Source organism: Dendrobates tinctorius, unplaced genomic scaffold, assembly GCF_039654945.1.
Source record: "Dendrobates tinctorius isolate UK_male_01 unplaced genomic scaffold, ASM3965494v1 ptg000063l, whole genome shotgun sequence".
In the NCBI taxonomy this organism is placed as follows: Eukaryota; Metazoa; Chordata; class Amphibia; order Anura; family Dendrobatidae; genus Dendrobates; species Dendrobates tinctorius.
In genome coordinates, this window is record NW_027361731.1 from 5,030,386 (window position 1) to 5,046,882 (window position 16,497).

The 16,497-nt window shown below is 45.3% G+C and overlaps 1 protein-coding gene across 2 annotated transcripts in view; it reads left to right on the plus strand.

Moving 5' to 3' along the window:
• Window positions 1-2,326: 2,326 nt before the first annotated feature.
• Window positions 2,327-16,497, plus strand: part of LOC141094161 (uncharacterized) — a 30,617-nt gene continuing 16,446 nt past the window's right edge. For both annotated transcript variants that reach the window (XM_073579911.1, XM_073579912.1), the window contains exons 1-6: window positions 2,327-2,452; window positions 13,988-14,137; window positions 14,267-14,446; window positions 14,529-14,652; window positions 14,732-14,829; window positions 15,028-15,118. In XM_073579911.1, the coding sequence (XP_073436012.1) occupies window positions 14,060-14,137; window positions 14,267-14,446; window positions 14,529-14,652; window positions 14,732-14,829; window positions 15,028-15,118 (571 nt within the window). In that variant the 5' untranslated portion in view covers window positions 2,327-2,452; window positions 13,988-14,059. The remainder of the gene's footprint in view (window positions 2,453-13,987; window positions 14,138-14,266; window positions 14,447-14,528; window positions 14,653-14,731; window positions 14,830-15,027; window positions 15,119-16,497) is intronic.

Sequence of the window (16,497 nt, forward strand, 5' to 3'; positions counted from 1 at the left end):
CCCACCTGGGACCTTCCAACACAGACCTTCCAGGAACTAGCACTCTGAACCATTCAGGTCCATACACTCTGATCATGTGACCCTCCTGGATCTGCTAACCCATGCCAAGGAGGGTGGATCCATTGAGGACGTAGAGTTTGGCCACCAGCTCACCGAGGACCAACGGTCCCAGCTAGCGGATACTCTGTGCCCCTTCCGGAAGCTGTTCAGCAGCCTTCCCGGAAGGACCGAGTTGGCTGTCCATCACGTGGACACTGGGGATCACCCCCTTATCCGGTGGTCAGCATATTGGTCTCTCTCGAGGTGCTGCAGCAGATGCACCAAGAGATTGATGAGATACTGAAGCTGGGGTGATCCAAGCATCCAACAACGCATAGGCATCGCCAGTAGTCCTCGTCCCCAAAAAGGACTGAACCCGGTTCTGCGTGGACTACTGGGGGCTGAACACTGTCAAGGTCACCGATGCATTCCCTATGCCACGCGTTGATGACCTGCTTGATCATTTGCCTGGGGCTAAGTACCTGATCGTCATGGATCTGAGCTGGGGATAATGGCAGATCCCTCTGACCCACGAGGCCCAGGAGTGCTCTGCCTTTATCACCCTGTTTCGACTGTATGAGTCCACCGTGATGCCATTCGGCATGAAGAATGCCCCTGCCACTTTTCAGCTGATGGTCAACACGCTGCTCCAGGAACTTGAAGGCTATGTGGCTGCGTACCTGGAAGATATTGCCATCTTCAGTCCCACATGTGAGGATCACCTAGAGCATCTGATGCAGGTGCTTAGGTGACTCCACTGGGCTGGTTTGACCATCAAGCTGGAAAAGTGCCAGCTGGGCATGAGGGATGTTCTCTACCTGGATCACCAGGTAGGTGGGGGGTTCTGAAGCCAGAACCCAGGAAGGTGGATGCCATCGCATCGTGGCCCACCCCCAGGGCCAACAACCAGGTGATGTCCTTCCTCAGGACAGATGGGAACTATAGAAGTTTGGTTCCACACTATAGCACCCTGGCCAAGCCCCTGACGGACCTCACCAAGAAGAAGCTGCCTCTCACGGTAGACTGGTCAGTCACTTGCAAGACGGCTTTTCAGGCGCTCAAGACCGCTGTCTCCAGCTCCCCAGTACTACAAGATGCTGACTTTGCGTGGCCATTTGTAGTACAGACCGATGCCAGTGACTTTAGCCTTGGTGCCGTGCTCAGCCAGGTCAATGCAGCGGACCAGGAGCATCCCATCCTGTACCTGAGCAGGAAGATATTGCCGAGAGAGGTGGCCTACTCCATGATGGAAAAGGAGTGCCTGGCAAATATGTGGGCCCTGCAGCATCTGCAAACATACTTGTACGGGCATCCCTTCATTGTATAGATGGACCACAACCCTCTCTGCTGGTTTCACACGGTCTCCGGGATGAATGGGAGATTGCTGCATTGGAGCCTGGAGCTCCAGCAGTACCACTTCTCCATTTGCCACAAAAGGGGCTGCGACCATAGCAATGCTGATGGGCTATCTCAGCAAGGACAGATTGCGGGAGTGTGCTCGTGGCACCCAGGAATATGATGCCCTCTAAAGCGGGGAGGTGTGAGGGATGAAGTGCTGGTCTCTCCCCTCCTGAAATGTGCCCCACCCTTGCATCCCCCAAGGCCATTAAAAGCCATGCAGTGTTTAACTTTAATTAAAAAGCCAGGAGGAAACTCTTTGAAGCTCTTAACACAATGGTGTGAAATCTGCTACAGCCAGCTGGTTCCCATTGTTCCTTCATGCTTTCATCAGGCACCACAGGTCACAGCAAGGCTATGAGGTATTGAATCTAGAAAATGACCTATAATAACAGAATGCAATATTTCTGAGACCAGCCGAGCACATAATGCACAGATAAAATCCGGTGGAGCCCAGTGGCGGTGCAGCTGGCCCATTCGGAGCTTCGGGTGCAAAGTTGTGGGTCATTCATGATTCTGGACAGAAAATCTTATTCTCAGACATGGGAGGAGGGAGGCAGCCAAGCCCAGGGGTGGCAGCAGAGTGTGGGAGAGAACAGCCTAGGAAATATAAGGCAGACCCACATTTTGTACTGCATTTTTTTCTAATGGCCGGAGGATACGTTAGCTGACGCAGCCAGGAAAGCCTGTAAGTAAGATTTGGACCTGTGATCCATCAGCACCTCCCTGTGGGCACATGCTACATAACACAGTAATTGCAAACTATCTATACCCTATCCTTTGAACTACACTCCTGACTGCATACTTGTATATTGTTCTGTAAATATATGCTTGTATACTTCTAGTGCGCCTCAATTTGTTTTGAAATACAACAAGCTCACTCCTATTTAACCCTATATTATATACTTAGCAGTTTTGGCATCCAAATGAGAAGCAATATACGTCTATGACAAGGTGAATAATCTCAGGATACTGCTATACATCCACCATCACGTGTTTTTTCATACACCAGCAAGTGAGTACTCAGCTATATATTATATATTTTTTTATTTCCCAGCATAGCACGGTGTGTCTCTTTTCTTATCAGCTTTAAATATAAAATTAATCTTGGGCTGCTTCATCACACCATGGGGACTATATAAGTGGATCCGCATACCGCTTGGGCTCAGTCCAGCTCCAGCAGAATTCCAAAGGAGCATGGAGACATGTTTAGAAGGATTGAGGGATGAAATCTGCCATCCGTACTTGGATGACAATATGGTACACAGCAAAACCTTTTGTGAGCATGTAGAACATGTGAGGACCAAACTTCAGCATGTTCAAAAGGCAATTCCGCTTTCTAGGGAGTATTGCGTCCTGAGAAGGATATACCATGAACCCTTCAGAAATCACTCTGAAACTGGCCTTAAAAGACAAGCGGCCCTCTACTGTCAGGGAGGTGAGGCAGATCATAGGATTCCTTTCCTGCTATCGTACTTATATATTATCTGGAGCATCTACAGGATTGCCGCCCCACTTTATTTCCTCTTGGGGGGGGGGGGGGGGGGCAACAGAGTCAACAACACCCATGGAGAAAACGAAAAACACGGGCAAGACCGGACTTAAGAGAAACAATGCCGTTTTGTCCCAGCAGCCCATTCTCTGGAAATCAGACAACCAGGAGGCATTGGAAGAACTAGTGGAATACCTGGTAAAACCACCCATATTGGGATATCCTGATTTCAACTTGCCATTTGTTCTTGATTTCGACGCTTCTCAAGTTGGACTGGGAGCTGCCCTTTATCAGCATCAAGATGTGAAATTGAGAGTTATCGGTTACGGTTCCAGAACATTGACAAACGCCGAGAGAAATTACCACCTGTATGCGGACGACACTCAGATCTACCTCTCTGGTCCAGATGTCACCTCTCTGCTGTCCTGAATCCCAGAGTGTCTATCAGCCATATCCTCCTTTTTCACCTCTCGCTTCCTAAAACTCAATGTAGACAAAACTGAACTCATTATCCTTCCTCCATCTCACGTATCTTCTCTACCCGATCTGTCTATTATAGTAAACGGCATCACACTCTCTCCCGCACCTGAAATCTGCTGCCTCGGAGTAACTCTTGACTCTGCCCTGTCCTTCAAACCACATGTTCAAACTCATGCCACCTCCTGTTGCCTCCAACTCAAAAATATTTCCAGAATTCATCCCTTCTTCAGCCCTCAATCTACTAAAACTCTTGTACATGCCCTCATCATCTCCCGCCTTGACTACTGCAACACTCTCCTTTGTGGCCTCCCTGCTAACTCTCTTGCACCACTCCAGTCTGTCCTCAACTCTGCTGCCTGACTAATCCACCTCTCTCCTCGCTACTCCCATCTCTCGCCTCTGCAAATCCCTACACTGGCTCCCAATTTTCCCAACAAATCCAGTTCAAACTACTAACACTGAACTACAAAGCCATCCACAACCTATCCCCTCCCTATATCTCTGAACTAATCTCCTTATATCTTCCCTCACATAATCTTCGATACTCTCAAGACCTCCTACTCTCCTCCACACTTATTCGTTCCTCACACAACCACCTCCAAGAATTCTCTTGATTATCCCCTAACCTCTGGAATTCCATGCCTCAACATGTCCGATTATCCACCACCCTCAGATCCTTCAAACGTAACATTAAAACCCATCTTTTCAGGAAAGCTTACAGCCTGCAATAAACATTCTGCCGCCTCACCACCAGCCGAGCTTTCGCCTGTAAACCACCAGAGCTGCTGCACCCCCAACCTTCTGTCTTTTCCCCACTATCCCATAGAATGTAAGTCCACAAGGGCAGGGTTCTTTCCCCTCTGTACCAGTCTGTTATTGCAAATTTGTTTACTGTGAGCGATATCTATAACTTTGTATATAACCCCCCCTTCTCATGTACAGCACCATGGAATTAATGGTGCTATATAAATAATAATAATAATAATCATCTCTATTACAGCAAAGAGTTTGAGGTTTACACGGACAATAACCCCTTGACCTATGTTCTCACTACAGTCAAACTGAATGCAATGGATAAGAGATGGATAGCTGAACTAGCTGACTTTAATTTCAGTATTAAGTACAGGCCAGGGAAATGCAATGCAGATGCTGACGGATTGTCGAGAATGCCACTAGAGCCTGAGGAGTGCAAGCAAGACTGCTCAGAGGAAGTCAGTCTGGAAGGTATTGAGAGCACTACCCAAGCAGTACAATCTCATCAAGAGGTAGACACCATTGTGTTGTCCGTTGATGGTGGAAACCACTGTAAAAGTGAAAGAACGAGATCACCCCCTGTCCATTCAGCAATTACCAAAAGGAACAATCCATAGAGCACAACAGGGAGATCAGATAATTGGCAGAGTACTTCCTTATGTGGACCAAAATCATTTTCCAAGTAAACGAGAGAGATAATGAGTCACCAGCAGTATTGGTTTTAGTTAGAGTGGTCAAAGCTCTACCTCAGTGAAGACTGTATCCTGTATCATAAAGGAGAACAAAAACGGCAGTTGGTGTTACCCAGAGTGTACCTTATGTTGGTCTTCAAAGAACTCCATGAAAACATGGGACACCTGCGAGTGGAATGAACAACAAATCTGATCCGTGAACATTTCTTCTGGCCGTACATGCAGAGAGATATTGAGAGGTATGTGACCAGGGAGTCTGGTTGTCTGAAAGATAAATATCCCAACACATCAACCCGGGCACCTATGCGCCACATCCAGACTATGTCACCGTTTGAGATGGTCTCAATAGACTTTTTAAATCTCGAGATGTGCAAGGGAGGTTATGAATACATCTTAGTGGTGATGGACCATTTTACTCGATTTGCTCAAGCATATGCCACCACCAATAAATCTGGTCGAACAGCGGCAGAGAAGATCTTCAATGATTTTGTTTTGAAGTTTGGGTTCCCTATGAGGTTACACCATGACCAAGGAAGAGAATTTGAGAACCAGCTCTTTCCAAAGTTAGGAAAGTACTGTAGAATTCGGAGATCCCATACAACACCCTATCACGCAGATGGTAATGGACAAGTGGAATGTTTTAACTGGACAATATTGTCAATGTTCGTGTCTCCCTCTTTCCTCATAGACTGTAAGCTTGCGAGCAGGGCCCTCACTCCTCTTGTTATTTGTTATAATCTACTGTATGTGATTATTGTTATGCTGTAATGTCTATTGTCTGTACAAATCCCCTCTGAAATGTAAAGTGCTGCGGAATATGTCGGCGCTATAAAAATAAAATTTATTATTATTATTATTAATGTTGCATACTTTAACAGCTGATGAAAAGAGAGACTGGAAGAGTTCTCTGTCAAAAGTGGTACACGCCTGTAACTGTACCAAGAGCGAGGCAACGGGTTACTCACCTTTCTTCCTATTGTATGGACGATCGCCAAGACTGCCAATCGACATCATGTCTGTCAGTCCAGTGTCAGAGACTTATAAAACTTATCCGGAGTACATTCAGAAATAGAGAGAACGGATGACAGAGGCAAACAACATAGCGTCCAAAGTGGCTACCCAAGAGCAGAGCAAGAGTAAGTTGTACTTTGATTGAAAATGGTATGTAGCAGAACAAACACCAGAAAGTCGGGTGCTCGTCAAGAACATAATTGAAAAAGGTGGTCCAGGAAAACTTCATTCGTACTAGGAAGACAAGGTGTACAGTATGTGGTTGTAAGGAGGAAAGCCAATGACTGTCCAGTGTATGAAAGCTGATTGGAAATGGGGGACAAGAAAACCAGAATAGTCCATCGGAATTTACTACTACCCTGTGATTATCTCCCACTACAAGTCCCGAGATCGACTAAGGGACTGCCACAGACAAAAGCTCCGGAGGTGGATAGTGACCTTGAGAGTTCCGATGAAGAAGACCACATTGTTGTATCTCTCGGACCAGCAAGGAGAGGGATGTACTATCCTCAGGAGAGTGAACTAAGTCCCGAGGCTCCAGAGTTTGTACTAAGGAGTTCAGATGAAGTCAATTCAGTTCTGATGATCAAACACCAATCATTGCAGAGACCAATCGACACTCAGGAGGAGTATTACTGGACTGTGTGGAAACAGATAATTCAGAAGTATAGGAACTTACAGAGGCAGTTCCAAGAGCATCTGAGGAAGTAAATGAGTGTGGCGGAAGAAACTCCTGCAACCGAACCTGTGGTATCTGAGGAACAACCCACCAGTAGGATGTCTATTCGAGAAATGAGGAGGCCTGTGATGCTGACGTATGAGACACTTGGTAAACTGAGTCGAGTCCCAAGGACTGTCACAGGTGTCTCTGCCCACGGACCAGGTAAGCCCAGTTGAGTGGTATTCACCACCAAGAGGCAGTATAGAAGACGTTGCCTGGTGGACAAACTTGTTTTATCGCTCTGATTTTCCTTAAAAGACTTTGTGGAAACGAAGAACTGTTAAGGCCTAGTGAGAGAGAGTTGGTTGAAGACATACGATAACTTCCAGCTGAAGAGATGCTGTTTGATTTAGTTGTTTATTTCTTACAGGAGTCCTACAAGTAAAATCTCATAAAAATAGGTTGTTATTAATGTTTATGAATGTTATGCCGATATGTGTTATGAGCTCATTTTCTGCTCCACCAGTTGAGAGTTCCCCTTCCGTTCTCCCTCTGGTGGTGACGGGAGGTGGTGAGGTTGTTTGAGTGGTAGTGATCTGCCACCTGTGAGGAAGATAGTGATTGAATCTCTGGAGTATCAGACTGGATATAAGACAGCCGACGCCCTATCCTGTTGCTGGTGATTCAGTCTGTTTCTCAGGTCTAGGACTCAGCTCTGTTCCAGTCTTCTAAAGATAAGTTTGTTTTTTGCTAATGTTCACACTTGCTCTTGTTGGTCTTTTCAGTTTTTTGTGTGGTCAGCCAGCCCGGCTGGGCTGTGCTGAATTTCCACTCTTATTTGCCAAATTGCCTTTTTTTGTCCCTTATTAGATTGGCCTCTTTTTGCTCTGTCTCAGAATATTTCAGAGTGCTGATATAGTGGGAGAAGTCTAGTGACTTCAGGGTTAATTTTGCTATCAGTTGTGTTGGACATTTTGTAGGGTTTTTTGGCAGACTGCAGACAGTGTCTTTCCTTTCCTGTCCTTTCTAGTTAGTCTGGCCCCATCGTTTGCTCAGCCTATTTTCCTGCCTTTGTTTGTGTTTTCATCTTTTTTCACCGTCAATACATGTGGGGGGCTGTCTCTTCTTTGGGGTCTGCTCTGGGGCAGTTAGTTTTCCCCTTTTCCTGCTTTAGGCTTATTTAGTTTCTCCGGTTGTGACGAGGCGTCTAGGACCACCATAGGAACGCTCCACGACTGCTGCTAGCTGCGTGTTAGGATCAGGGGTCTGCAGTCTGCATAGTTACCAACCTCTTTGGTTTTCTGAGACTTAGCTTTTGTTGTTTTTTATTTCCTCCTCGGCTACCCGTTCATAACAGATATGTATATGAAGTGACATGACTCCCACCACTGTCTTAGAATTGGTCAGATCGATCAATTGAGGCAAATGTCCAGGACGACATTCAAAAAGAAGGGAAGAGTGTGACATGCAGAAGTAGTGCTAAATGCTGTGGTTCAAAAGCATCCAGCAACTAGAGGGGTTAATACAGTCACAGGAGATAGGGAGTGATTATCAAAGCCCCAGATAAATTATGGGAAAATTGTTTACTGTTCTGGCATCCAAAGGGATGAATGGTGTGTGATCTCTCTCTCACAAAAGTTCAGGCAAGTGAACCTTAGGGGCATAGCCCAACTCCACTCTGTAATGGAATCCTATATCCTATACGTTTAGTTGAGAAAGTCTGTCAGGATCAGGAAGATAAGGACAGGAAGAAGTTGCGTTACAGGGATAATCTGCCTCAGCAAACCCTCCCCCCTCCTCCATTACACTGTGCTAGAAGGAATGCTGTGGACTGCTGTGCCTTTGTAAAGAGTCTTGATCTGTGATGAACTGTGCTATCAAAAGAGACTGTTCGTCAATGTGCCTCTAAGAAGCAACTGTACTGGTTATAAAGCTTGTACTTAAGAGACTTGAATTGTACTGGATGGGCTCTCCCAGTACTTACCCGCACGCAACCTTCGATCCTCTCAAGAGCTCCTTCTCTACTCGCCCCTTCTCTCTTCTTCGCACAACCGAATACAAGACTTCTCCCGTGCTTCCCCCATACTCCGGAACTCTCTGCCACAACACATAAGACTCTCACCAACAATGGAAACCTTCAAGAAGAACCTGAAGACCCACCTGTTCTGAAAGCCTACAGCCTGCAATGATCCCCACTTTTCTGAACCACCGCACGACCAGCTCTACCCTCTCCTAGTGTATCCTGTAGACTGTGAGCCCTCATGGGCAGGTTCCTCTCTAATTCTGTACTTGAGTGTCCCTTGTCTTACACATGTTTATTGTACTTGTCTATATTTCTCCCTTTCATATGTAAAACGCCATGGAATAAATGGCGCTATCTAAATGTATAATAATAATAATGAGCTGTGACATTAAACTACACTGTTCATGAGGACTCTATCAATTGTATCTGTGTGAACAGGTCGACTCATCTTGTGCCTAAGGAAGCTGCAGTACATGGTTGCCCTGAGTAACGGGTACCCCAGAGTTCCAAAGAATTCATGAGACCTGTCCCGCCCCTATCTGAACCGTGTAACACGGCGTGCTTGTTACACTTATACTTGACAACCAGCATGTTGTCGCTGCATTGGATTCGGCTTTTACTTTTTCTCTGCGTTTGCCCAATTAGTGGCTTAGTCAGGCCTCTCTGATTTTTTTCGCATGGCGCCACAGGCAACTGTACCTCTGGCAGAGAGAGTCTTGAAGAGGGGGATGCTGGTGTGAAAGTTATCAATGTAGAGGTGATCACCCTTATCCAGCAGTGGGTACATCAATTCCAACACAATTTTCCCACTCACCCCCATGATAGGGTGACATTCAGGGGGGTTAATCTGAGTTGGGGCGGGAAGAGAGGAAGAAACAGACATGGGCAAAGTCAGCTAAGCACAACAGGACAAATCATGGTATCACCAGAGTTAGGCCTCTTTCACACATCAATTTTTTAAAATCAGTCACAATCCGTCAAAGTGGATCCTGTGCTGATTGTAAAAAACTGATGCACCGGATCTGTGTTTTTCACGGATCCATTGAAGCAGCAGCTGTAAGAGTTTTAAAGGAACAGAATTCTAGAGAGAGCGAGAAAGAGAGATTTTTTTTGTGCCAGAATGGAAAAAGCAGCTGTAGGGGTTAAATTAAAGAGAGAAATTATTCCGGGCATGCTCAGTTTTAAACAACGGAATCCATAGCTGGATTCTGTCTTTTGACGGACAGCGACGGATCCTGCGCCCGTAGACTTCCATTATAGCCAACGACGGACGGCTCTGGATCCGTCGCTGTCGGACTTTTTGACGTACACAAAAATTGTTACTTTGTCCATTGTGTCCGGCCGACGGACAAAGAATTTACGACGGATCCGTCAAACGACGGATGAAACCGACGGTCATCCGTCGCAATCCGTCGCCAATACAAGTCTATGAGAAAAAAACGGATCCAGTGGCATCATTCACTGGATCCGTTTTTTTTTAAAAAAAGACGGATTGTGACTGAAGGCAAAAACTGGTGTGTGAAAGAGACCTTATCTACTCACGCCATAGGCAGAAAATATAACTGACACTGCCTGCAGGATGCAGCGCAGAGAAATAGCAGACCTGACACCAGAACGAGGCAGAGAAAAGTTATCTCCTGACATGACCGGGAGAGGGGAAGACAGGACTCAGAACCCGGTCTGGATCATGACAGTACCCTCCTCTCAAGGGGGTGCCACCGGACCCCCAGGTTTCCCAAGATAAAATGCATGAAAAGCCTGAGCCAACCGATCAGCTTGGACTGATCGCTCCCAGACCCAAGATCGATTCTCAGGACCGTAACCCCTCCAATATACCAAGTACAGAAGTGAACTGCAAACCATGCGATAATCAACCATCCATTCAATTTTGATCTTCCACAGTGACAGGAGGCGGAGGAGATGGAGACCATGCAGAGGAAGGTACAAATGACATAAGAAGGAACTTATGGAACACATTGGGGAACAGAAATTTAGGTCCTACAGATAGACGCTTATCAGCAAAATGTTTTCTGTTTGCTCTGAGCCACCCCAATGTTCTTCCGGACCTCCCTCCACACCTCCCCCACCCATTGAACCGCCGAATCAGACCCTGGACACCCCGAATCCAACCTGGAAAATTCACCAAAATGGGGGTGAAAACCGTAGTTAAAGAAAAACGGAGAAGTGCCGCTGCACTGATTAACCTGATTATTAAATGTAAATTCAGCCACGGGCAACGAGGAACACCAATCCTCCTGCTGAGATGTGGCAAGACACCGCAATATCTTTTCAAGTGACTGGTTGGTCCTCTAGGTCTGACAAGTGGTTTCAGGATGGTAGGCTGAGGAGAAGGTCAAGCTAATATCCAATCTCTTACAAAATGCCCTCCAGAATTTGTATACAAATTGCACCCCTCTATCAGACACCAAATTCAGAGGCACGCCATGCAACCACACAACGTGCTCAATAAACAACTTAGTGTTTCAGCGTTAGTCAGTCCTGCCAAAGGTACATAATGCGCCTGTTTATTAAATCTGTCAACCACTACCCAGACCACAGTTTTGCCATTGGAAGGAGGGAGATCAGTGATAAAATCCATGGACAAATGAGTCCAAGGTCTACCCGGAATTGGCAATGGTACCAGTTCCCCGGCCTGTTATGGAGACTTTAACACCTGCACATGTAGCACAAGCAGACACAAACATGGTGATGTCAGAAGACATGGAGGAACACAAGAACAGTCTAGCAATAGCTCTCCGGGTGGCCAAGACTCCAGGGTGCCCACAGAAAGCAGCGTCGAGGAACTCCCGGAGCACCCTCAACCGATACTTAACAGGAGCGAAGAGCTTGTTATCAGGCAATGACGGAGGAGCAAAACACTGAGCCTCATGAATATCCCGCTCCAATTCAGAGGACACCCCAGCAACGACCACCCCATGCTGAAGAATGGAGTAAGGAGGTTCGGGAGATGATATCAGATCCAAGCTGCGAGATAAGGCATCAGCCTTGGCATTCTTGGAACTTGGCCAAAAAGGTGATGAAAAAATAAAAACGTGAAAAAAAAAGCGACCACCTTGCCCGTCTAGGGGTCAAACGTTTGGCAGACTCAATGTACGACAAGTTCTTTTGGTCTATAATCACCGTGATCCGTTAAATAGCCCCCTCCAAAAAGTGCCTCCATACTTCATAAGCCAGTTTTATGGCTAATAACTCCCGATTCCTGACATTGTAATTTCTCTCAGCAGGAGAAAATTTCTTGGAGGAAAAAAGCTCAAAGTTTTAAATTAGTCAAAGTGATCGGTCCCTGAGACAGCACCGCCCCCACTCCCACCTCTGATGTGTCCACCTCAACAATGAATGGTTCAGACGGATCGGGCTGGACAAATACAGGAGCAGACATAAAACATTTTTTCAATGTAGAAAAGGCTGCAACTGCCGAGGGTGACCAGTCTTTAAGATCAGCCCCCTTACGAGTGAGATCAGTGAGAGGCTTGACAACCTGAGACAACCTCTTAATAAATTTGAAATAGTAATTGGCAAAACCCAAGAAATGCTGAAGACCTTTAAGGTATCTGTGTTGCACCCAATCAACAATGGCCTGTACCTTTCCAAGGTCCATACGAAACCCCTTGGCAGACAGGATGACCCCAAGAAAGAACACCTCTTGGACAAAAAATTATCACTTCTCAGGTTTAGCGAACAGAGAGTTCTCCCGTAACCTCTGAAGAACTGCACGTAAATGACCCATGTGAGATTCTTTGTCAGATGAAAATACAAGAATTTCATCTAAAAATACCACCATAAAGCATCCAGTGAAGTCAGAAAATGCATCATTAATGAAATTCTGAAAAACTGGTGGCACATTCGTGAGACCAAAGGGCATGACCAAATTTTCAAACAAACCCTCAGAGATGAGGAATGCTATTTTCCACTCATCCCCCTACCAATACCAATAAGATTATACGCTCCCCTGAGGTCCAAATTGGAATACCATTTAGCCCCAGATAATTGGTTGTAAAGATCAGGGATAAAACGGGAGGCGGTAGTTATTTCTCACCGTAATTTTATTTAGTTCCCGAAAATTGAGGCAAGGACGTAAACCACCATCTTTTTTTTTTTTTTTTTCAAAAAAGAATCCAGCAGCCACAGGAGAGACAGAGGGATGGATGTGACCTTTAAGTAAACTTTCTGAGACATACTCTTTCATAGCGGTACGTTCCGGGCCGGAAAGATTGTACAGACGGGCATTGGGCAATTTAGCACCTGGAATGAGATTAATAGTACAATCAGACATGACCAGACCGGAAGAGGGGAAGACAGGATTCAAAACCCGGTCTGGATCATGACACATTTATTACTTTCATAGTACGGAGCCCCTTTCTGGCCCCCACACACCGTATAATGTTCCCACAGTACCACCATCCTCAATTTTATTTTTGTAATCAAGATAACGGAATGGAGAAAGTCAGCACTCACCCCTTTTAGAAGATGCTTCAGTCCTTCTACTGGTCCATTTTCTTAGACCAGATGAACACGGACCAGTAGAAGTCCAAAACGTTTGTCCGTCATATCTTTTTTTTTTCGAAATTACTGCACCTGCCGCCACACTGCTAGCACTGTTGCACTTTTTGTCATTGTCCTGAATCAAATAAATTAGAAAGGACTGAAGTATCTTCCAAAAGGGGTGAGTGCTGATTTTCTTCATTCCATTGTCTTGATTATAAATAGTCACCCTGAAGATTTAATATAGTGGAAGTTGTAACATTGGTTCAATGTGTTCATATACTGGGTAAAAACTTTCTATTTGGTGCCTCAACACTTCATTATAATTATTTTAGGAATATTTTCACACTTTTTTGGTGTTTTTCATGTAATATATGGAAGATTACATGGAGACATTGGCAGCAAATAACTTCTGTCTTGATGTTCTTACATAAAAGCTTTTATAAAAGCCTCAAACTTCTGTGTGTGAATCAGAGCTGAGATCTAACATGATTGAAGATTACAGTCCGGTGAAGACGGGAAACCTTCATATAGACGGCCGGTGGGGATGGAGTCAGTGACGGACTCTGGACAAATATGCTTCTAGAGCCGTAGTAGAAGATGAAGATGTCGTCCTCATCATGAAGTAGTTATTTCTCCTGTCACATGTAATGAATATCTCCTGCAGTATTGCTAATGCCGATTCCAGTGTCGGTAAATGAGACGAGAATTAGCGTTATGGAAGATGAGTCTATGAGAAACGTGTTCAGCTGCCGACTCCGAGGAGGAAACTGCTTGTTGTCTGTGGCCTAAATATATAGGTTTTATTAGTATATGTAAAGAAGAAAATAAAATAGTGTAAAATAATAAATCTCATATGTTTCCCTTATTATCTCCAGTAATTGTATTATTACACAGGATTTTATGATGTTACATCGGCTCATCTTCTCATTCAGATATCTACAATATCGGATCCTCTCAGTGAAGATCTTCTACATAAGAGAATTTTCCTGATTTACCCATCAAAGATGGATATGGACAGAGAAAAGAAGGCAGAGAAAATATTACACCTCACCCTAGAGATCCTCTTCCGGCTTACTGGAGAGGTGAGAGATCCTGATGACATCCCATTACATCATTCTTATCTATAGGAAAAACAGATGGACAGAACTGGAGAGGTGAGGACTCTGGAAATGTCTGTAGTGAGATTTATTAATGTATCTCTCCATAACCAGAATTACACAGTAGTGAAGAAGACCTCTAGTGAATGCAGTCAGGACCCTGTGTCTGAGGGATGCGGAAGAACCCTGAGCCCAATCACGGGGCCTCCACCTCACCCCCTGATACATGAGAACATCAATGACCAGAAGATCCTAGAACTCACCTATAAGATGATTGAGCTGCTGACTGGAGAGGTGACACTGCTGGGAATGCTGGGACATTATACAGTAATGCTATGAAGGGATCGGGGGATGACAGTATCATTGTATGTGTCAGGTTCCTATAAGGTGTCAGGATGTCTCCATCTATTTCTCCATGGAGGAGTGGGAGTATTTAGAAGGACACAGAGATCTGTACAAGAATGTCATAATGGAGGTTCCCCAGCCCCTCACATCACCAGGTAATAGACAGGACTAAATACACTCGGCCTATATCTATTTGAAAAGAATGAATTCAGTCTCTGTATGTGTTTCCTCCAGTTCTATCCAGTAAGAGGACAACACCACAGAGATGTCCCTGTCCTCTTCTTCCACAGGACTGTAAACAAGAAGATCCTAATGCTCCTCAGGATCATCAGGTAGATGGAGAGAAGGTGTCATGAGATCTCCCCTATGTGGTGTAGACGACTGTGAAGGTCTTGTGCTCAGTCTTGTTTTATCCACCAGTATTATATGTTTTGTACCTGTGTAATGAGAACGGTGGAGATGGCAGGATTAGAGCTGATCATAGATGTGACTTCTCGATCTGTACGTGACTTTTACAATATTTGTTTCAGGGTGAAGATCTGACCCATATTAATACTACAGAGACATATGTGAGGGGTGATGAGCGGTGTAAAGAGGAGATTCCCACATATGACTACCCAGGTGAGTGGTAACCACTAAATGCAGAGAAGTCACAGATTCTTATCAGTCACCAGCTGTGGCTGCTATATCGTTGGTGTAGTCCGGCCGTATTACCATGATCACCATTTTGCCTCTAGATCACAACATTTTCCTGCACCCAAAACTGTTCAAATGACTTTGGGCATTCAAAGCCCTTTTCTATAAAACTTACCACCTGGAGGATCCACCTACCCCCTGGGATTAGAACACTCTGACCGTTACCTGCCCAGATCTGTAAACTACAAAGCCAAATGACAGCGTACATAGAATGTTCTGATAAATTAGAAAATCACTTGAAGATAAGTATTATGATGGGTCTGTATCAGAAATCAGAGGGTAATGATGCTGTTGGCTTCTTAGAACCCTGATATCTTATTGGATGAATCTACCTTCTCTCCCTTCTGTGCTGCTGAATGTGCTCATATGGTCCCTACAAGACCAGGTCTTTTTGGCCAAAAGTTGCTTCTATGATTGACAACATTAAATGGGCAGTGAGTGTCAAGTGTGAATTTCTGTACAATAGCAACAGTTTCCCTTTATCCTGACTTTCAGGGTCGGACTGGGATAAAAAAGCAGCCCTGCCACACAAACCCCACCAGCCCACATACTATAACACTCCCCCCACACCCGATCAGTGGATTTTGTTATACTTTGTCGTGCCCTTCAACACTCATCTTAAATGAGTTATTTGAAATGCCATGTGTGAATGCCACCTCAGTGCGCATGATCGACCTCTTCTTTAGAGCACTGGTTCTCGGGATCATGGAGGTCCCACTGGTCGTACCCCAGGGACTACATAGGTCTCGGGATAGGGAATTACTTTGCATAATCCATTTAAATGGGTTTTCCAATATATACACCATATCTTTCAGACTATAAGATGGACCTAGGTTTTAGAAGAGGAAATTAGGGGAAAAAAAAACTGAAGCAAAAATGTGGTCAATTCTGTACTTAATATCCCCTATCCTGGTAAATATGGTCCCCTCATCTCCATCCTGAAACACATGGCCCCTCATCCCTATCCTGGTATGCATGTTTCCTCATCCCCATCATGGTATGCATGTTTCCTCATCCCCATCATGATATGCATGCCACCTCATCCCTGGCCTGGTAGGCATGGCCTCCTCATCCCTATCCTGGCAGAAACGATCGCCCTCATACCTATACTGATATGCAGGGTCCCCATCTCGTCCTAGTATGCATGGCTCCATCCCTATTCTGGTATGCAGGGCCCCGTCTCATCCTAGTATGCATGACTCCGCATCCCTATCCTGGTAGGAATGGTCCACCTCATCCTTATCCTGGCATGAATGATCACCCTTATCCATATAATGGTATGCATGGCCCCCATCCCTGTCCTG